The sequence below is a fragment of the Polistes canadensis genome, unplaced genomic scaffold (assembly GCF_001313835.1).
Source record: "Polistes canadensis isolate GaletaPanama2010 unplaced genomic scaffold, ASM131383v1 scaffold_86, whole genome shotgun sequence".
In the NCBI taxonomy this organism is placed as follows: Eukaryota; Metazoa; Arthropoda; class Insecta; order Hymenoptera; family Vespidae; genus Polistes; species Polistes canadensis.
Window position 1 is genome coordinate 229,277 of NW_014569633.1, and position 23,704 is coordinate 252,980.

Sequence of the window (23,704 nt, forward strand, 5' to 3'; positions counted from 1 at the left end):
ATTAAATATAATTCTATTAGAAAAATTCTATTTAATGGTGAATTAAAATCCTATAATTCATCAAACTTCTCTGCTACCTTGTTTAAGTTTAAGTAAAGGTGGTATTGTGTCACGATCGGTGAAAGGGCGTCTTGATTAGAAATTCTAACCGCGTTATCGTCGGAGTATAATACGTGGGTATGGTTAAGATGTTGGTATTAACGAGGCAAGTGCACATTTTGAGAAAGCAGATGCTGAAGCTTAGTAGAGAATAAACGACGACGTAGTAGCGTTCGTCTTCGTAGAAATAAAGCACAGCACAGCTGTGTGCCCTTTTAACGATCCTTCTAACCATACGAATCTTCCTTTCAAGTAGTGAAATTTGTTTATAGTCTGACTTAAGTTAATCTATATGGTTTTTCCGAAATGACGTTAACCTATATGTGTATATATATATACGTTTCTTTTTTTTTACTAATAATAAGAAAATCTTATTCTTTCTAACTTTATCTTCCTTTATTTTTCTTTCATTTATCTTTCTTTCCCCTCTACTCTATTCTAACGTCAAGAACCTCACTCAAAGCACACCCTTGGGTACATTCTCCTTCTTACTATTGCAAGAACGTACCGAAAGAGTTGTAACAGATTTTCCACAACTTCACCGAATACTAACGAGAAATTTACCAATTTTTGGTTCATTAACAAATTTATATATATAAGAAGTATATCATAGTTTTATCGTAATAATCAAAGATAGTTGTCACATTAATTTCAGTTATGAAATTATACTTATTTCTTTTACAATTATTTTCTTATCAAAGTCTCATCAATGCTATGAACAAAATATTACTCGACGAGATTTTTTTTACGAGTAAATCGCGTGTTAAGTAACATAGAAAAGCTTTCAACTATATCCGTTAAGTAAAATAGAATTAAAATATTTAGATTAATCTTTTCGATACTAGCAACGACTATTATTAAACAATTTTTTTACGTTTTATTAAAATATACAACACGTTTGAATATATAATTATTCTCAATCAATATTTTTTTACATTAAACGTCAAATTTTAATTGCTATGTTATATTTTTCCGATAAAATAATGTTAGCGTTATAATTATTCAATACATACAGTGGCAATGTATTCCCGGTTCAATTTCGTTCCTACAACGAAAGCATAGTTACGAAAAACAAAGTCCTATTGAAAAAGTTAATGATTTTTACAATAATTGATAATAATTTCTTTTCAAGATATAATTTTCAAGAACATTTCTTGTTTGTACTTTAACAGTGATCAAATGAAAATTTTATAAGTAACCGCTATACCTCGAGGCAAATTCCACGGTCGGGAATAACGCTAAAATTGATGCTAACAATTTCGCTACTCCTCATACTTACGATCCTTACTTAGTAAATTTAGGAACAAAAGTCAAATATTTCTTAGTATAATAGTTTGCCTATGTTGCATTATACAGTTTTGTCCCATTCGATATCAAAATATAATAATATAATATATATAAATAATAATGACTATCAAATGATATTTCTAATATCATTGAGAACAAACTTCAATTAGAAAAAAAAAAAAAAATAAAAAACGAAAATCAAAAAAGATGCGATGAATTGTGAAATAAAGAAAATCATTTGACATGACTATAAATAATTCCTTCAATTATAAGTAATCTTTTAAATGATCAATTTTGTTTTGATCACATCTATGTACCATATTCGAGATCATCGTAATATCTAAATCATGACAAACATTTCCTCTGTGTATGTAAACCACATTAACTAGATCTATGACTAAGTTTCGACATAATCGGTTCTGATATTCCTCAAGTATCTGGAAGATGATTCCGTCTCAAATAAATCCCCTAATATTACCAGCAATTATAATTAAATCAAAATATATATATATAGAACTATGAGATATATCTTAAAATCCTATATTTATATTTCCCTTGTCTAATCTTAATTAATAATAACCCATTAAAAAACTTTTATTTCAAATTCGATCATCAACATATAAATCAAAATAACGAAGAGAGAATAATGTTCCATATGTATACGAAAGATAGAGAGGAGAAGAGAAGTGATGAAGGGGAACACGAAGGGGGGAAAGGAAGAGTTTTGATCACGTTCTAAACTTCTCTCTTCCTTTGATCCTCCAGTGAAACTCTATTAAATTTATTAAGTTTATATACTGCGAAAACAAACAGCATCCCTTTGCTGGAGAATTTAAAACTATAAGGTAATATCGTTGCTTTTTTTTTTTTTTTTTTCAAGAAAAATGACACGGTACTGAAACTCGTCGTAGTTTTAAATTTCGTAGAAAAGAATAATATTTTCCCCTCGACAAGTGTACCACCGCGAATCGTTTCCTCTTTCTGCTATCATATCGTCACGAAATTTCATACCCAATCCACCCCCGCCGGACCACTTATTTTTCTTCCTTGTCACGTTCGCTGCAACGAAACGTTCACACTGCTACGTACTTTTTCTTTCCTTCTCAACGTATTTCTTCATCCACCTCTTTTTACCCTAACCTGCTTCTCTCTCTCTCTCTTTATTTTTCTATTTTTTCTTCTTCTTCTTCTTCTTCTCTCTATTTTATTCAACTCTTTCGTTGAACAAAGTTCTCAGCTTCTTTTCTATATCTAAAGTCTCGCAAGCAACTCCTTGAAGAATCCAAGAAAGGAATTCTCTTTCTATATTTCTCTCAAAGAGTTATAAGAAAACAGCACCGATCCTCAAAATATGCTACCACCCCTTTTACTTCATCCCTAAACCATCAGCAAATCTTACCCCCTCTCTCTCTTTATAGTTTACCTATCGTGGCGGCTTCTACTTCTACGAAAAGACGCCGCCGAAACTTCGAATCTTTTTTGCGATCTTTTCAAAGTACGTATTTATGTATCTTTCTTTTCCCATCTCTCTCTTTCACTCACTCTTTTACTATCAGTTTATATATATATAATCTTCTTTCTTTTCGTTTTCGTTTCTTTCTCACTTCTTTCCTTTCTTGATGCTACACTACTAAGGTAGCCTATGTATCTTCAAGCATACTAAAACGAAGACTCTGGAATCTCTTTCTTTCATGTCACGATCGTTCGTGCCATGACCCTTTCTGAAATATCGAACGAACTGCTTTTCAGTACCAGCGATGTCTACAATCGTACAAACTGAAACGATCTCTGCTAGCTAATCTTTGAAACAAAACAAAACAAAAAATAAGAAAAAAATACCGTTCCGCGTACAAATATTATAAGTTTGAAATGATTTATAAATAAACTAAATCGAAAATGTGCATTCGCGAATAAAATTTTTAATAGGTTCCTTTTTGGTTTATACAATTTTATTCCATTATTTGTTTTTTTTTTTTTCTGAAACTTTTACAACGAATAAAAAGAACATTTTGGAATAAAATTCTTGAATATTCGAACAAGTCCGGGAAGAATGTAAATCGAACTATCGTTTAATACACATTGCTTTACTTTCTCGAAACCTTTGAGAGAAATGTGGAAAATTAATTAAAGTTAGTTTCTCTAGCGTTTTAAAGTTAACACGAATAAAATAACATAGCCCATTTGTAAAGACCTTGTCGAAGAACAGTTTGTCGAAAAAGAATACAACAAAAGTTAATGTATAATAGTTTCAATTAAGTTAGTTTTCAACATTTTCTATTATCTACTTTATATAAGTATACATATTCGAGTGCACAAATAAGAAGAATTCGTATGAAATAGATTTACAATGATCTTTACGTATATTTTAAATTTTCCATAATTTATTTCAAACGCACATAAGATTATATAACAGAAAATTTATTTATAAAGAAAAGAAGATAAACAAAAGCCAGATAGTACAACGTAGAACTCTCGTTGCAACGTTTTACTTAAAAACAAAAAAAGAAAACGATGTGTTAGTTGCGTTCCATTGGAACACGAAACGAAAAGCAAGACGGGGAAACTTTTTGACCTCGATAAAGTTTTCGTGCTGGAAAACGGTCAATATACGGCCCCGCGAATTTAACTAGTCAGATAAAATAAAAACTGTCGTAATGCTGTACTTCTCATCATGATTAACACTTTGCACTACTCGAGAGATTATTCTCGGTTACCATTCGATTTGTGGATGCAGTAACTTGATAAGTTTAACACGATGATTCGTACGATAACGATGTTTAATTTAAATTGCATGTGAAATCATTTCAAGATAACCATAAGAAATTCATCAAATATGCGCAAACTCGTCTCGAGTTATTGGTTAATTTGTCGCATGCGTAATATTAAAAATTAGAGCAAATAATTAAAATTTACAAAATTATTTGGTTGATTATTTAAAACTTGAAATAAAACATTTCAACTCATCGACGCGTGTATATTTTGTTCTTTTTCAGAGGAAGTATTCAGCTCTAATAAAGCGTTATGGTTTTCACCGAACGGCTCGAAACTGGCTTTTGGATACTTCAATGATACCTTGACGCCGGTCATGAACATACCATTTTATGGATATCCAGGAAGTTTGACTTTCCAATACACGTCAGCTATACCAATTCACTATCCTAAGGTAAGCACTGAAATTCCGGTTAGCCTTCGAGTCATACACGAGTACGTTAGCCCCTTGAAACGCATACATACTATAGCCATTGGCAAGGTATCCTTGTTCGGAGTATAAATACTTTCGTTTATGATTAAATCCGTTGCTGGCTCAAAGAGAAACACTTATCTCGACTACTTCTATTTAACAATATAGTCACACGTAATATGCATTAATAATTAAACTATCTATATATATTTTCTCTGCTTATATATATATATACCAAAACTTTTTAAAGAAATTGCAAAGATGCACAATTTACAGTATTGCATTCTCTGACATTTTCTGAACTTCACATGCTAAATTTATAACTCGATATGGTATTCTACGCGTAGACAAAAGAGTGTACTTTAATTTAATATAAGTTTCATTAAAATCTATTTACTTTTAGTATACAAAATATTCACCAAAACTTTTCAAACAAATAGCAAAGTTATACAATTTATAGCAATGCAATCTCTGATATTTCTGTGAAAAGTTTCTAGATTGTATATATATATATATTTTTTTTTTTAATGACCTCTTTCTCTCTAATTTCTTTTTTAATTTTTTAATTTTTATTTTTTTTGTTTCATAAAAAGAGGTACACCTCTGAAATCGAATTTTCAATATTCTCATAAATATTTTGTTAATTTCGATAAGCAATCAAATACCACGATCTATTGACAATCCAATTAGCTGCAATCGTGCAAATTAATCGTACGCCTTGCACGAGTATCGTGTCACGCGCGCGTCACAAATGATTACATAGTCGTAGTTAGTTAATTGCTTTACGAGTCAACAATACTACCACCACCAGCATCATTCTCGTCGTCGATCGATAGGAACACGTACCTACTTGTCGAATTTGCGATTAAATTATTTTACTTATTAAGTACCAATCTCATATATATATGTGTTCTAACACAGATGATACAAACACACCTATCTTTGCACGCGTTAACATATGTGAATTTATATTTTTTAACTAATCGTGATATCTCGTTCATTCTTATTTAACGATAATGTGAATAGTTTATCTCGATATGAAAACTTATGAAAAATTAGTTCGCACGTGATAAAGGTGAAAATATCGTAGCACTTTAGAATGCCACGACCTTAAAGTGAACGTTTTCTCTCTCTTTCTCTCTATCTCTGTCGTTGCGGTACCCTCGTTTAAAGATTAAAAGCTCTCTAACTAGAGTTTAAAGCTGAGAGTAGGAAATGAGAGAACCGACCGAGACACCTTTGCATTTTTCAACACTCTTTTGTAAGTCGCGATTAATGTCACCGGTTAAAAAAAGAAAAAAAAAAAAGAGAGAGATCTCGCTATCAGAAAGAAAAGAAAAGAAAAGGAAAAGAGAATTAGAAAATAAAATACCTTTAAGCCAATCCGACGCGAAGAAAAATATATTAACAATTTTGCTATGTATTTGATTTACTTATTCAAAACACGTAAGTTATATTCATACGGTATTGTAATATATCTCTCTAGATATATACATAATATTATATAGTTGAATAAAAACTTACTTTGCAATAATTTTCTCTTGTCCGATAAAAAGAATCAAATCACGGAGTGATTTTTCAATTTGCGTTCAGCTCGACTTAAACAACACGTGACTTCCATTAAAAAGATCCCTCTCATCCTTCTTCTTTCAAGCTCCTCGATTTCCTTCCGAACGAAAAATCATTTTACTTGTCGGGAAAGAAGATTTAAAGGACGGGGAGACAGCAGCTTGCTTAAAGAACCATTCTATGGATTAAAAAAAACTACATCTCTATCGGTGAGAGCTAACGCGTCCCGTTTTCAACTGAGAGTGCTCTTTTAAAGAGACGCATCCCATTATTTCGACTTCAATTTCGCCCGTATAAAAGAGAAAGAGAGATCGATTCGACGAATTTCAAATGGTTCGAAAAGAATTCTTTTCATTTACCCCACGCGAGAGATAAAAAAAAAAAAAACAGATTGATAATTCGTTAATCATCTTTGTACAAAAAATAATTTCATTTTTTTACTTTCTCATTATTGTATTATTTTTTGGTTTTATGTTTGTTTACTTTTTATCTCGTTTCAGAGTGGTACGACGAATCCTACCGTGAAACTCTTCTACGTTGATCTCGAGGAAGTGTTACGTGGTAACACAAGGTTAATCGAGATCGAGCATCCTCCGGAATTGTCGTCGGTGGAAAGGATATTGTCGGCTGTTGGTTTTCCTACCGACAATCACGTTTACGCAACTTGGATGAACAGAGTACAGAATATGGCGTACTTCCGGCTTTGCGACGTTGACAGCCACGTTCCAAATTGTACAACGGTAAGTACAATTCTCTCTCTATCTCTCTATCTCTCTCTCTCTTTCTTCCTATACCTTATTCTTGTTTCCGTGCTCTCTTCGAGGCCAATTTTACAACAGCAGAGAAACCCTTTTGCGTCCCTCAACAATTCTCGTTCGTTCTCTTCCCATATGGATGCGACTAAGTCGTAATTTTGACGACGTAACGCGACGTACGTGAATACATATATGTATATATATACGTGTGTATATGTGCACACGAATTATATACATATCTCGTAGTACGTGATGATGTTAGTAGTCTTGCTCAGCTCGCTTTGCGATATTCTAAAGCTACAGTAGGACCTGTCAAAGACGAATGTTGCGTAATTACACTTCGTCTAGTTCCCTCGGTTATTCTCTTTTCTCGTTTCTCACCATCGAATAGAAGGGAGGGACCCCATTTGAAAGCACGAAATTACGCGATCAGAAACGGCAAGGCTGTTCTCTATCTACGTTTCTTGGTTTATATATATATATATATATATATGCTGGAACGTTTGTTGTGTCGATAAGTTTACGAACGCTTGCTTACGTCGTTCCGCTAATTGATTTTCGTGAATCCACGTTCTGTCAACTGTAACATTTCAATTAATACTGTTATTCGATTAAACAGAGATCCGAGGGAATGATTTGACATAGACGAGACCACCACCGTAAATTGCTTCGATGGGAGGAAATCTTATTCGCATTTTAAGAGAAACTCGATAAAATGGACTTGATTGAAATTTGTGTACAGTTGCAAAATTGAAAATACCGAATACATATTTACTTTCTCTCTCTCTCTCTCTCTCTCTCTCTCTCTCTTTCTCTCTCAGTTTTTATTATATATTTAAAAGAAAATAATTACGTTTATTTTTATATTTTTCTACAAAAAAGAAACAAAAAAAAAAACCAGAAAAAAATATAAAAAAGTAAAAGAAAATATTGTTTTCAGGCTTTGACCTACATCGAAAAACACGGTTGGGTGGAACAATTCGAAACACCGTTGTTCAGCAAAGATGGAACTTCTTTCTTGTTAATATTACCGAGAAAGCAAAAGGATGGTACTGACTGGAGACATCTCGTTTTGGTTAAGAATGCAACCAACGGAAGTCCGATTACGGTTTCTCTAACTTCCGGGTACTTCGTCGTAACTGAGATAGTTTCATGGGATCAAGAGAATTCGTACGTGTAAGTATATGTTTATGAATTCCTTAGTGCCAACCACAAATGGGGTACAACAAACTGCTTTGTATAGAACCAAATTGTGCAGCTGTATTAGATAGGCCCGACTCGATGATAGTTCTGGGATCGGCAATTAGTGTGAATGAATTATTATGAGAATTTGCATAACACTCGCGCTGATGCGAATTTGATTTGAATCGATAAACACTAACGTTTGTATTCGGTTTTTCTTTCCCAGTTTGTATTTCATTTTTTTCCCCTTCTACCTTCTATTCGTTGACAATATATAAAAATCATTAAAAATATATATTTAAAAATAAAATAAATGAAAGAATTGTAAAAATGATCAAAATCTTGGATATCAACAGTGGATGATAAACGAAATTAATATTTACGTTGTATCATCATTTATGTTTCATATTCTATTAACATTCTCCCCAAACCTCGTCGCGAGTATATTTTCTGTAAATGCATATTTAACCGCGAAATTGGGGATAATCAATGGTTCCATACGGACCTTTCGTACGTAGCGCACCTGAACGTAATATTCCTAAAGCACACTAGTCCATCGATTAAATAATCATTAATAACTCTTTCACACGCTAATTGCTTTGCCGTTGAGGTCCAACGTTGCCTATTATCCGTCCAGGGATGTTATTTTCATTATAAATTAATTAATCTTTCGACTATCGAAATTCCCTTTCTATAACGAAAATCGGGAACATTGGTTTATTATGAAGCTCGAAAGCTAAAGAAAATGTATTCATTACAATCACATAAGAAAGAAACTATAACTTAAAGAAAGAAAATAAAAATAAGAATAAACATATATATGTATACAGTTAATAATTCATTTAAGAAGATAACAAGAATCATTTCTACGAGTCAATAACACTAACCTACATTTTAGTTTTATCAACGTGTTCATTCCGTCGCATTAAGATTTCGAAGTAAGGAATTAATCAGTGTCCCAGGAACTTAATCGAAACTCTGTAGGGTTCAAGTTTGCAAGAGCAACCGAATTAAACAAATTCACAAGTTAACTTTATCCGCGTGCGCGAATGAACATCGTACGAATTCATTCGCCCTTTCTATTTCGAACAAATCTTGACATATATTACCGGTTTTACTTGAGAATTAACATCTTCGAAACTGGACTGCTAAATCAAACGACAGATCTTCATTTTCTCCTTCGTATTCTCGAATCCAACAAGTTATATCGACTTTTGTCTATCTATTTATTTATGAACAGTACTACTGTATTTACCATGAACACGGTAATGCAAATACATAATTCTCTACAATTTGATTTCGGTATTACAAATATATTTTAATCGTTACATTAGATTTATTGACGTATCAATTACGCGAATTTAATTGAATAAGTAATATTTGCATACATACATACATACGTATACATATTAGATGCAAAACATCGAATTTTCAAATTCGTTGCTAACTCGACTCATTTGATCTGCAGTAGCTATCATGAAAAATATAAGAGGGCTTATCCAGAAAGCTAAAGATATTCAGAAAGATAGTGAAGGAACGAAATGGTCCGGAAGTAATTTACGAAGTGAGAGCAGAATTTCTCCGAATTTTGTTCTCTCTCTCGTCCCCACCCTCTCTTTCTCACTTTCTATCTTCCTTCGAGTTTCGAGTAGAGCAAAGAAAGAGATAGGAGATAGGTAAAAGGGAGAATGGTAGTCCACGGTGTAGATTTCTCCGCAAGAAGTCGCTGACTTAATTGCGCGTTCATAAATTAAATGAAATCTCCTACGAGTGACTGCGCGAATCCTGTTTTTCCGCGTTTGCGAATCCTTCCCGTTCAATGCTGAGTGCCGTTGTAAATACATCCACCATCTCTTTCTTTTTTCCCTTCTCTTACTCATCCACATTCGAAGCCGAAACAGGAAGAAAAGCGTACTTTTCTATTTTCTCAGAAGTACCTACGATTATGGAAAACAAATATCCCAACTCTTCCTACCTTCCTATCGAGTTTTCCTTTCTTCCCATTATCCGAAATAAACGCACTCTACTTTTGTTGTATCTTTGCCATGGTAAATATACGAGATATGCTTTAATATTTCAAAGAAATACCAAATCGAAGTTTTTTAACCCATTACGGAGCAAGAACGTTAATTGCGATTTTATTTTTGATAACATATACCAAACAGTTTGCAAATGAAGGGAAAAGATAATAAGAAAAAATCTTTTTTATAACAAAATTATTAATTTTTCAAAAAATCATAATATATATGTTGCAGAAGGGCAACATTTTTTCATAATGAGGTATGAAATTTCTGAAAACAATTGTTTCGTTTGTTATTATAACAAAGAGCAACACCACATATTTTGAAATTCGATTGCGTATACCCGCCGCAGTCGGAATATTTGCATCCCATATTGGTATGCTGTAAAAATGCAACGCGGATCCGTAAAGAGGTTAAATACTGTTTCAATATATAGTATTACGATAATATAATGACATTTATTAAGTGTATTAATGAACATTGACAACAAAAAAATAGCATTTTGTAAGATACTTTAGAACGTGCTTTTAAAGATTTTCAAAAAGATATTCTTTGAAAAGGAAAATACTTTGATCTATGTACGTTTACGCGGTGTTGATTAAAAGAATCTTTTTTCCATCTTTTCTTATGTTTCCGTATGTTAATGAGAAAATGGATTAGACTGGTCGTATCGATGCTCTAACTAAGTAAGTAAGTAAATAAAACTGCAACTAATTGCCATGTAATCCCCTGGAAATTACACGAGCACTCTATGCAAAGTAAAGAGAGAGAGAGAGAAAGAGAGAGAGAAAGAGAGGGAAAGAAAGATAGATTTTAAAACCCGCATTTTTGCGTGTCTTTTTTTGTTCTTTTTTCCGCCCTATAATTCACTCGGCAAAGCTCAGTCTCGATCTTCTTTTTCTTTACTTTTACAATTCGGTTTTCTTTCGCTGATGTGAAAAAGAGAGAGAGTGAGAGAGAGAGAGAGACAGACGCGAACGCGAAATTTAAATTTGCAAATGACAAATATTTATGCAGTTTAATGTAAAGAGTATATATATATATAGATATAATTTATTAAAGAAAAAAAAAAAGAAAAAGAGAGGAAACTAAAAAAATTCGTCTTTGTACGTTTATTACAAAAAGTACTTCTCTTCGTTCGAGAAAGAAGAATTATATCTTGCTGTTCATATTGAAATATCAAATATAAAAAATATTCGCAGATAAGAATATAAAAGATGATATCGTATAGCACAACTGAACTATACTTATTATCTTTTCCTTATATATAAATATACATATTATATTTGTATTTTTAACGAACGTTCTTTCAACGATACTCGAGGATCCCCTATTGAAGAATTTTGGCTGCTTAAAAAAGAAATTTTTTTTATCAACACGGGGGAGGATCACTATTTGTCCCAAGTTCGTTGTCATGAAGTTTTTCAATCGTAACTTCTAGCGAAAAGAAACATGGACAAAAAAAAGAACAAGAATAGGAAAATGTAGAAAAAGAAGAAGAAGTAGAAGAGGGATTAAAAAGAGTGACATTTTCAGCAAAGAATGTGCGTATAGTAAAAGTTGCTTGGTGATATAGTCTAAAAAAAAAAAAAAAGGAGGTAAATTCTAGGAGGAAAAAAAAAGCAATTTTAATATTTTCTTTCTAAAGTAGATTCGTTCTACTTCGCGAGATAGGTTGGCTCGTCTATTACGTTCGTATCAAGGTTCACTAACAGGTCAACCCAAGTAGCTGTTTCATCGTTCATGTTTTTCCTTCTAAAAATTCAGTTCAGAGAGAAAGAGAGAGAGGAAGAGAAGGTTACGGTTTTACTTAAAATGGTCTCACAATTACTACAACATTACATCAAAGAGAAGCAACAGACTGTCATCCGTTTCTTCTTGCGGTTGGTAGGAAGCTTACGTTCGTTCAAAGACAAAAATTTACAAAAGAATGTTAAAGCGGTATAATAACAACTACTTACCCTGGAAATAAAGCTTGGGGGTAGTAAAGGGGGAAAGGTGGATCGGCTTCTTCTTTCCCTTATTTTCTTTCTTTTACTTTCCTTTATACTTCTTCTTTCGTTCTCTCTCTCTCTCTCTCTCTCTTTCTTTTTGTTTCTTTTTTTATTTCGTTGCTTTATTTAAAATTAAAAAAGAACACTAACATAGAGAAACAATAAGTAGGTAAAAAATAAACAGGTTTATCTAACCAACGTGGGCCAAGTTGAGTTTCGAGATAGCGGAAAATAAAAGTACGTTGAGCGAATCGATGAGAAAAAAAGATGGTTAAAAGAGGAAGAAGATGAAAAAGGAAGTAAGGGTGAAAGGGTGGATAAGGTAACAACGAGGGATGAGTAAAAAAAGTGAAAAAAAAAAAAAAAAACAAGAAAAAATAAGATAGAAAGTAAAAGGGAAAAACGGTAATAGAGAGAGAGAGAGAGAGAGAGAGAGAAAAAAAATGAAAAGAGAAATAGATGAGGAAAAAAGAGTTAAAATAAAAAATCGAATGAAAGGGAGTCGACTTTAATTGCAAAAGGAAACGAGCTAATAGCTTTGAACCGAAAAGCGGATCGATAAATTTGTCGCGAGAAAATTTTCTTCAATGCTCGCTTCGAAAAACTTGCTTCCGATTAGATTAAAGTTTATTCATAATGAACATGGTGAACAATTTCTTTTCTTTTTTTGTTTTTTTTTTTTCAACGATTTTACGAATACCAAATTTTGTATATTCGCCTTTAAGAGATAAATAAAGAAAAATAACGCGAATACGAATGGGGTGTGGGGTAGGGATTTTAAGTGTGGGAGAAAAATACTGAATAAGTTTGCGATTTCAAGCAGGGAGTGATGAATTTCTGAAGTGAATTGCTTGCGAGAAGATAGAAAAGTTGGATAAGCAACTCTGTTAGAGAACCGTGCAAGAGATAAAGCATGTGCGAAAGCACGCGTTTTTTTTTTTTTTAACGAACGTTGCGGAAACGTTTACGTTGCTTCGAGATTTTCACTGCTGTTCATTCTTCTAGGAAATTTTTATATCCACAAATTTGGTAGTTTAAATCTTTCTCTTATATTATAATATCTACGATTAAGAATGATCACTTTTACTTTCAATAGGCGTAACATAAAATAATACATTAAACTCTCGTATAACGCGATACTCGTAAAACGGTATTATATAATTTTGTAAATGCGATAATTTTCAACTAAATAATATTTGACTATTATAATATATATAAAATCTAGAAAATAAAATTGGATATAATAATAATAATCATCAATTCAAACATATTATTCATATATTATTCGCGCGTTTTACGAGGAAAATTATTTTATAATAGAAATTCGTATTATAAAAATGAAATAAAATTCCACATACTAACGAGGGGAGTCTTTTTGTATACACGGGTGATCAAATATACAAGTAAACGTAATTAAAATATCCTTTAAATTTGAATTATTTTGAATTCGTTGTTAGACATCTTAAAAGTTAACGTTCTAATGTGAAAACTGAAAACATTAGGCTTGATCAAAAGCAAGGTAAAACTCATTTGTATCGTTACTCGCGCATAGTTAATGAACTTAACCGAGTTAGTTCGTTATATATCATGCAACTCATCGGTACTACTCTGGAAGCGTGCAAGAAGGAAACAGGTCGGTTGTAGGATGCGGAGTAATGCGCATGAATTAATCATTAAGGCGATATAAACGCGAAGGGTTAAGGAAGGAGTGTTCAGGGTGAGAGAGATGCTCTAGGTATTCGGAAGTTATTCGCCGATGCTGCATTTACGGTTCGCGCATGCTTCAACACGATACTCAATGTAGTACAAGTCAAACATGCTTAAACACCCGATATATGACGATCGATCAAAGAGAATACGAAACGGATATTAAAAGGGTTAAAAGTTCTACGAACAAAGAAAATTGCATTTCTAATTTCTGAACGATTCTTTTTCAAGAAAAAGAACAACAAGTGTGTGTATGTGTGTTTAACATAGGAAAATAATACTTAACTTTATTCATTATTTTATTTTTAAATATATATATGAATATTACAAAATATTCAATCGTATTGGATTTTTTTTTTAAATTTCTCTCATAGATCTATCTTTCACTTACAAAGTTAATTCAAACAATTTGTTTTTCTTTTTTTTTTTTCAAATTAAATCATAAATCGTTTGTTCGGTAATTACAGAGAAAAAAAATATTAATTTAATGATATTTTAATAATAAAGGATCAAATAAATTACATGGGATATACGTGTTCGGTATGTTTTAATTTCTCTATCGAAAAAAAAAGAAAATAGATAAAAATCATGTTTTTAAAAGAACAGACAATTACATATAACAATCCTTTTTCTTTCTTTTATTGAAGAAAATGAATTTTATCGACGGTTTTTATGGAATATTAGAACCTTAAATTATAAGAAATTACTACTCGTTTCGCTTCTCTTTCATTAACACGTACGATAATAAGTGCCCAAGTACTTTACATTTGAGAAGTGTTCTTGTGAAAAGTAGCAATTAGAAACTATTGAAGTTGGTACTCTTAAAGAAGCAATTCGAGTATAGGAATAACTAGACGTTAAGAAAAAACGAATTAAATGGTCACGCATATTTTTCTACCATTTACTACGATGCAAGTTTAATTGCAAAGTGGATATCATAAGTTTCCATAACTTTTTTCAACGAAAGCAGTAAAAGTGCCTTATGTAGTCAACACATCGTGAAAAATGTTCACCCATTCTAAACTTTGGTGAAAGAAAATATAATTTTTTCGAAATGAAACTTCTTCAGCTACCGTAACGATAAAACTTTATGAAACAATATAAAAAGAGAGAGAGAGAAAAAGAGAAAGTGAAATAGAACTCATAATAGATCGATACTTAAATGAAATTATGAAGGTTAAGTTTATTCATTATGTGTGTGTGAAAATATTAACAAAGTACATTAGAAAGTGTTCGATACATCTTAAATGATTGTTAATTAATCTAAAAAAATATATATTTTAGTCTAAAAGTAGTGAATATAAATTTAACGTACCTTCCTCTTCGAAATCCACTGTAAGACTAGCTCCGTTGTCCTCTGTGAAAGTTCTTTTATTGAATATTATAAATATGACTTTCCGAAGGTTGTATATGTATAATGTACATAATACTCGTAATAAATAGAATTTATTCCTTCACACAGTCATATAAGCATACAGAATTATAATTGATTTTTAATTATACAAATATATACGAGCATCGCATTGATTTAATTTAATCAAATTTAATAAACACTTTAATACTTCTAATAATAATAATTAATAGTTTAAATTTCAAGTTAATCGATAAAAAATAATAAAAATATAAGTCAATTCACAAATAATATTAAAATTGTTTTAAACTTTATTCCATAAAGCACAAGAATCTAATAATTTGTTCATATTTCGTGGAATTTCGAGCGCTGTGGTTTCACGTTTAATCGTTCGTTTAACGATAATCGAGTATTCCGATTGTTTTAGATTCTCATTTTATCGCATTATTCAAATTGTTTGGTACAACAAATTAAAACAATTTCATTTAATAAGCGTGAAAACTCGTTTTATTATGATATCTCTATCTGTCATATTGGATCCAATTAAAAGTCAAATACAATCGCGAATCTTACGTTCGTAGCAGAACGTTTCTAAAGGAAATTTCACGAAACGATCAAATCGAAGGAAACTAAGGTAAACCGCGTTTCGGAACTTTCCTCCATGGTTTCCTTGATTTTACCTTTGATCTAACCAACAAACTTTCTTCGACTCTGAGTATTATTAAAGTATGAAGAGAATAAAGTGAAAGGGAAAGCCAGTAATTCAATCTTATAAGATAATAGTTCTGAAATTCTACTTCGAAATCTCTGCTCTGGCCTTTTACTTCTCTCTTACTTCCATTATCTATCTCTATTCTCTCTTTCCTTCTCACTTAACATCCATGCAGTAACCATTGAAGCAAAGCAACCGACTGAGTACTCGAACAGAGCAATAGTTTCGCGGAACTGGCAAGATGGATGAGTCTGCGGGTCATTCAAATTGGATTAATTTGAGCATGCTGTTAATTTGGCCTATCGCATCAATCTTAAAGGACCTCGTCTATTCCTCCTTATACTCTACCTCTCTCACTTACTCATTTACTTGCTCGCTCATTCATTCATTCACCCACATTCACTCACTCGCTGTTTGTCTCTTACATAAATAACTTACTCGAAATTCGTGACACTCGATGTCGAGTCGCTTTTCGTCTTTTGCTAAACGAGGATCGATTGATCTTCTACCAATCTATAAATAACTATCGAAGAAAATGTTCTAATGAAAGAGAAAATAAAAATTCTTGAGGAAACTTTTGAAAATGATCATCACTTATAATATATCTCTTCTTAATATTTTTATCAAAGATTTTAATAATATGTACCCTATCGAGTTAAAAATTATGAATTCTATTTTCTTCACTGCGTATTAACTTAACAAGAAGTTCCGAACGTACTTCGTCTTTTGTCTCTGAATAAATGAATATAAGTTCGTCTTTATTCGGTCATTAAATATAACCACTATTCGTTATTATAAAAAGTCTTGAAAGTTCGTGACGCGATAAGAGTTTTATTATTTTTCAAATATTTTTAGAAATTAATAGCGAAGAAATTGTAATCTATTCCAAATGACAATTTTTAAAGGAGTATTGTCCTTCGAATATTATCCTTTCCTCTCTCTCTCTCTCTCTTTATCTCAAATAAGAAAACGTTTTCTTTGGGTTAGTTAGGTAGTATGTGTCTTATGAAAGGCTTTGAACATAGTAATTTCAAGTTGGCGAAGCTTTGATGCATCTGCGCTTGAATTCTCTTCTCTTCACAAAGAGAGAAAGTGAGAGGGAAGGGAGAAAGAGAAATATAGGAGTGTTATCGTTTAGGAAACGTGATAACACACAGTAAAACGACCCACTTTTCCAATATTACCACGGGTAGGTGCGTATTTCAATACTCTTTGATTTCCGAAGTAAACGTGATTTGAACTATATCGAATTTTGTATTGTTGTTATTTGAATTTAAAAGTTTATTACCAATATCCGGTTAAATGTTCTTTTTTTTTTCAAAATAATAAAAGTAAAAACGATTGCACGTACGCATTTCGTTTCAAAGTAAAAATAAATTAAATTTGTTCCTTTTTCTTTTGTGTGAAATTAATTGCTTAACGTATTGTTAAGAATGTGTAATTAAATTTAACCAAATTTATTTCACCAATATTCATATAACTGATTCGATATGATTTCGTAGAAAGTGTATCTCGTTAACAAAATTTCTATTAACAGTTGCAAATATGCGTCGCGAACGTAGATTAAAATAATGTTAAAATTATCGCGTACAACGAACGGAACGTAACGAAACGAAACGTTGAATACGGAATAATTTCAACGAACTTTCGAAGTTTTTATAAACAAACTAGTATTCTATCTCATCTTTACAAATTTACTCGTCATTTACATATCGATCAAATAGTTTGAAACGCAAATGAACACGCGCTAGGTATACCTATAAGTAACTGACAAAATAACATCTCATTTTGCAATTGAAACGTTAAAATTATTTGTGGTCAATGTAACTTTATTTCGAAAATATTTTATAACATAATAATAATCGTAATATATCGTAACTCGTTACTTTTATTTTCCCTCCTTTCATTATTTAAAATTGGATCTTTTTTTAATTATATTAATTTTAATACAAAATTTTCATATAAAATTGTGTGTCATAATGTGAAATATTTAACAAGATCCTCGGAATATCCGAAGGACCCTAAGAATTTTTGAACAAATACTAATAGAAAATTTAATTTAATCGTTCCAGATATTATCTTGCCACGTCCGAGCATAAGACGGAACAACAACATTTGTACAGGCTGTCTCTCTCGACGACGTTGGACACCCAACCCAAGTGTCTCAGCTGCGACATCCTCAGAGAATCCGATAGCACCCGCTGTTTGTACAATACTGCCAAGTTCTCTACCGACAATTCATATTACGTGCTAACCTGCGCTGGCCCGGGTGTACCAGAAATTTTCATTTATGACAGAGTAAGTATTATTCTTTTACAATTATTTTCATTTCTTTTACATTTTTCCTCTTTAATTATTTCACACTATCAATATACTACATACCTATGTAGATTAAAAAACCCGACTAAATCTTCATTAAATAAGTAAAAAATTACATATAGAACAATGTTGATTTTGATAAAAAGAAAAAAGAAAAAAAGAAAAGAGAGAAACACTTGTAACTCGTATACGATTTAAACGATTACGACGTTTCCAATTAAATCAACAAAGTAAAAGATTTTTCATAAATAGAAAACTCACGATATATATACGAGAAATATCCCCTTCTTCGTGGTCCTCCTTTATGCTTTTTATAGAAAATAATACTCTGTTATACGAGTTATTAAAATTTACGTAAGTTAAAAAAAGAAGAAATCTTCTGAAGATAGCTTTAGTCAAAGGAAAACACTTTAAAAAGGGCTGGGGAAAACAATAGTAGTGATTGACAATTATCGAAGACATTCGAGAAGGTACAAGAGGAAAGTATTCTTTCAGTAAAAAGCATACGACTCGTCGACTCATATCAGCGACGAATCCATCAAACAGAACTGAAAGTGGAAGCAGAAGCTTCTGCAGTACTTACGGGTCAAAGAGAAGCTCGTTTACTCCCCGTCAAGCCTACTTTTACCGAGTGGAAATCTTCCAGTTGTACTACCCCTACAACCTCTTCCACCTTTTTCTCTGTCTATCTCGTTTATATGTTTCGCTTTTTTCTTCTTATTTCCTTTTTCTCGCTAAGGAAACACGTACATTTTCCACTATTTCACGATCGAACCGATTTATGAATTCATGAACTCTCTGTATATTTCATTAAAGATTGAAAATAACATTTCTTTTATCGATTTTTTAAATTTAATTCAGTAATTTATTAAATTATTGGATTATAGCTTAACTCAAGCTTTCAATCCTATCATTAAATTATGCATAACTTTCAATACAATCGTAATAATCGCTGAATTTTATTCGATCGTATATTTCTATATAGAAAAACAAAAAAAAAAAGAAATTAATTAAAAGAGCAAAACTGCTGCTTTTATTAAAATTTTAAAAACTTAATTTTATATAATATATACAAAATCAACATGATCTAATTATCTAAAAAAAAAAAAGAAAAAAACAAATGCAACAACACTTGTGTGAAAACGATGAAACGGTTTAAAACTGAAATAAAATGTTGTAAACGTTTCTTTATCTATCAGTATCTCCCACAAAATGAATCTCAAGCAATATCGATAATCTCTTAATTCGAACTTCTTAACGTTCGCCATTCCGTGAAATAGGATTCTTAACAAGCAAATGCGTCGATTATTGCCATTATAATCGAATTAGCACCTGGTGAATGGATAAGGGGGAAGTAAGTAAGGGAAAATAAGAAAATTAGGGAAAGCTTCTAGTACCGGATGAGCCATGAAAGAGAAAGAGAGAAGAATAAGAAGAAGAAGAGTAAAAACGGGGAAAGGAGTAGGACGATTTTATCGCGATCGAAAGAGACAAAAAGGCACGAAGGCAAAGATCTGACTAGTCCGCACCTTTATCGTTTACTTCAACACGACTGAATAGTGCCGGTAATTAGTTTTCCTCAGACTGCTCCGGTAATTACGTCGGTTGCCTTCCTTTCTCTGTATATGTGTATTTGTCAGAAGAGGATGAACGATAGGATAAGAAAAAGAAAAAATAATAAAAAATAATAAAAATTAAAAGGAAGGGAGAGAAACGTAAGAAGAATAATACTCGAAGAGAAACTACGAGTTACTCCTTTACGCATTTATTTTTTTTATTTCGAAATACGGTCTCTTAAAATAAGCGGACCTCATTTTATCGAATAACTCATATACAATTCCTCTCTTCAAATGATTTCTCCTTTGATATACTATTTCCTTACGTTTGTAAAAGTAAACGCAGTATAATGTTTCGAGATAAATCGTATTAACATTGCAAGTTATTTAATATCTATTGTCATTGAAGTTAGAGGAAAAAGAAGAAGAAGAAGTTCTCTTTTCAAAGTAAACGTTTCAAAAACATTAATTGTAATTAATCTTTAGATTGTTTGAAAACTCTCTTCCGTTAATAACTACAAATTATGCAAACTTCTGTCTGTGTTGGTAGCGTTTCAATATTCATGTTGGTATAGTGCTTAGAAACGTTATTATTGAAATATATTTAGCTACGAAATAGAGAAGTGAAAGGGCCAAATCGAATTAAGTGTACTTTCCTAACTAGGAAAGTCTATTTTTAATACATTTAATTAATATTAGTAAAAACAATGATTGAATTATTCGAAAATAATGATTCCATGTTGTTCTCGTATAATTAACCCGATTTGTTGAGCTATTTAATTTTGCGTTTTAATGTTCTGTAATTACAAATCAATTAAAAATTTCTATTGCTGTTTTTTTGTTTCAGAGTGGTAAAAATATAGCCATCTGGGAAGATAACAAAGGTGTTGCAGAATTATTGGCATCAAAGGCTAAGGCAATTGACCATAGGTACAAAATACCAGTTCCCGGTGGTTTTAATGCCAAGGTGAGGCTTCTGATCCCACCCGATGCTGATTTGAGTGGTGCCACCAAGTATCCTATGCTGGTTTACGTGTAAGTTATTCGGTTATTCCAACCCTTTAATTCATCCCCATAACCTTACCCTATATCTCATAATTTAATTATTTTCATTACTAATTATTTACATTTTACTTTAATCCTTATCATTTTTTATTTCAATTTATATTCAAAATTGAGTTCGCTTACGATCAATCACAACTAAAAGAATAATTTCATACGAAATCAGGAACGTAAGATAATTGAGTGGCTGAAAAAGAAATGAGTACGAGTAACATTATTTTTTTAATTTGAAATGAATGCATAACTACAAATTAGACACGCTCAATTAAAGTGAAGTATTACAATTTCAATAGGTGAATATAATTAATTTCTTAAATAAATAAATCGAAACTCTAGATAATTATCATAATATTATATTATAAAATATACATATATGTGTCCAACGGGTGGGATGTAATGACCGAATGATAAAGTATAACAATAGGAACACATTCTAAGTGAAAATCGTATGTATCTTTCGACGAAGAGATTATTTTTCGACAAGCAACTCTTTATTCGTAACACTGATAAAAATGTGTTTCACGTCGCATCTATCTTCGCAAATTTACATATCGCGCGTTCACGTTTACGTAACACTACCTCAGTCTTGTTGGTACGGATATATTCCTCTACACAATCGAGTGTTTTCAACGAAAGCACTTAACTCTCTCACTCTTCTAGCCTTCGCGAACTTTTAGCATCGGCTTTTTCCCCGATACATACATATCTGTACGGTCGGTCAATGGTAGGACGGCTACGGAGAAGTGCGGGGAATAAAAGGGAGAGAGGAAAAGGAAAGAAAGATAAAGATAGAAAAAGGAACGAATAGCACTAAAAGCATCTATATTTTCTTTTCTCCGGCGGGAAATATGACGATGCATCACGAGGAGATCATCAATCGGTTACAGCATAACGTATCTATGTTTCTTACGCACTCAAACCGGATACGGCAGTGATAAACGAAAAAGTACGATTGAACGTTCGTCTTTTTTGACGTTCGAAGTTTAAAAGAAAAAGTCAAGTAAAGTAAAGTAGAGAAAAGAAAAGAAAAGGAAAGGAAATAAAAGTTGAAACTTCCCTTGGAACGTTGCACCTTAGGAATAAAACATTTCACGATGACGTAGTTCTACGAATCTAGCGCGACGAATCCGCCTCATTTTTATTTTCTATTCGCGATCTAGCAATAAATTTCAATTCCAAGCGTGTCAAGACAAAAAGAATAAAAATATTCCTAAATCGAGTTAAGTTACCGAACGATATACCGCTAGACAATATTTTTGTATTTTCCAAAAGAGTAAATACTTTAGCAATGGAAAGCCTCGCTGTTGCTTTTTACAAATAAATCTGTCTACAATATATATATGTATCAACGTTGAAAATACGAGATCGAAGTATAGGAGTTGAACATAAATCGTAATATTTTCTCGTAAAAATAAATCTGATTAAGAAATATAGGAAATGTCGTAGTATTACGCAAGAACCATCGTAGGAGATCCCTTCTTACCGATCCTCGCGTATTTTTCCAAAAATTCCATCTAACTGGAAATACTTCTTCTTATCGTATTCTTTCGATCTTCACACAAAATGCTTCCTCTCACGATAATACACACATTTCAAAAACATTTCTCTATAAACTTTAGCGACGTAACACGACGACGGTTTGGTAGGAAAGGATATATAACTAAAAACAGGAAAGATCTTACAGCACGTGAGGTTATGCCATTAAATATGTACAATGAAATGCGCGAGCGAGTTTTCGTGTTTTCGCCACTTGCAGTTCTGAATTTAACCACACACAAACACACACACACACAGCCACGTGTAACCAACCTACCTTTTCTCGTATATACTTACGTATTATACATAAACGCGCGACACGCAAATGGCGAAAGTATAGCTCGCGCTACCGTCGTTGTTTCCAGTGCCGATATAACTTCCGACGTAAATCCTAATAACGCCTAATTTGTAGTCGGACCCGCTAGAACGGGAACCGAACTTTTAAGTATGAAGAGCTTATAGGCGTTATACTCATGACCACCTTCTACCTTCCCCTACTACTTTCTCCATTATCTACTTCAGCTCGTAAAATGGCAAAAACCCGTCTTGGACATTAACCGGCTGAAATAAGAAAGCCTTTTCGTACTCCTACTTCCTCGATCGAACCTTCTATCTTATACCTTCAAGTTCGTTCAAGCATATCTATTCGTCGTTTCGATCGAAACTTTTCAACATAGACGTAAGTACTTCCAGCACGTGTTTCCTATTGTCGAGCAAGCAACCCGATCACGAAATACGATATTTTTCCGCGCGAAAGGAGATCAACAGGGAATCTCCACTCTAGCATCAAGATTTCATTACCTACGGAATCTCAATGTTGTCTGAATCGGATAAAGGATATTTTCAAAGATGACAATAGCTAACCGAATCAATTTAAATCGACGTAATAATAAAAACACAAACAATCTCGTCTATAGATATACACGATAGTGTGTAGTGGGACATAATATCATGAATTTATTTCGGAATTTTATTGATATCGAAGTTAACGATAGAATAAGAAAAATAAAAGAAACGAATAAAAGTAGATAGGTAATAATCTCTGCGATACTAATAAAAGATGAATAAATTGTTAACGTAATATCCAATTATTCAATGTTATGCGATTTCCTTTCCTCTTGTTTCCAGATACGGCGGCCCGGACACATATCAAGTGACAGAAAAGTTCAACGTTGACTGGGGCACATATCTCGTGTCAAACAAGAGTATCATATACGCTGCCATCGACGGCAGGGGCTCCGGATTAATGGGCAACAGCATGCTATTCGCCGGATACCGGAACCTTGGTACCGTTGAAATCATTGACCAGATTAATGTAACGAGGTAAGTTTCTCGACAAATATTACGAGAGAAGGAGAGGGATAGAACATTTC

The 23,704-nt window shown here is 32.3% G+C and overlaps 1 protein-coding gene across 11 annotated transcripts in view; it reads left to right on the plus strand.

Moving 5' to 3' along the window:
- The window catches only part of LOC106786863 (venom dipeptidyl peptidase 4), a 247,255-nt gene that overhangs the window by 217,955 nt on the left and 5,596 nt on the right, over window positions 1-23,704 (plus strand). For all 11 annotated transcript variants that reach the window (XM_014748711.1, XM_014748718.1, XM_014748717.1 and 8 more), the window contains 6 exons: window positions 4,380-4,549; window positions 6,637-6,876; window positions 7,832-8,067; window positions 17,931-18,156; window positions 20,581-20,768; window positions 23,460-23,654. In XM_014748711.1, the coding sequence (XP_014604197.1) occupies window positions 4,380-4,549; window positions 6,637-6,876; window positions 7,832-8,067; window positions 17,931-18,156; window positions 20,581-20,768; window positions 23,460-23,654 (1,255 nt within the window). The remainder of the gene's footprint in view (window positions 1-4,379; window positions 4,550-6,636; window positions 6,877-7,831; window positions 8,068-17,930; window positions 18,157-20,580; window positions 20,769-23,459; window positions 23,655-23,704) is intronic.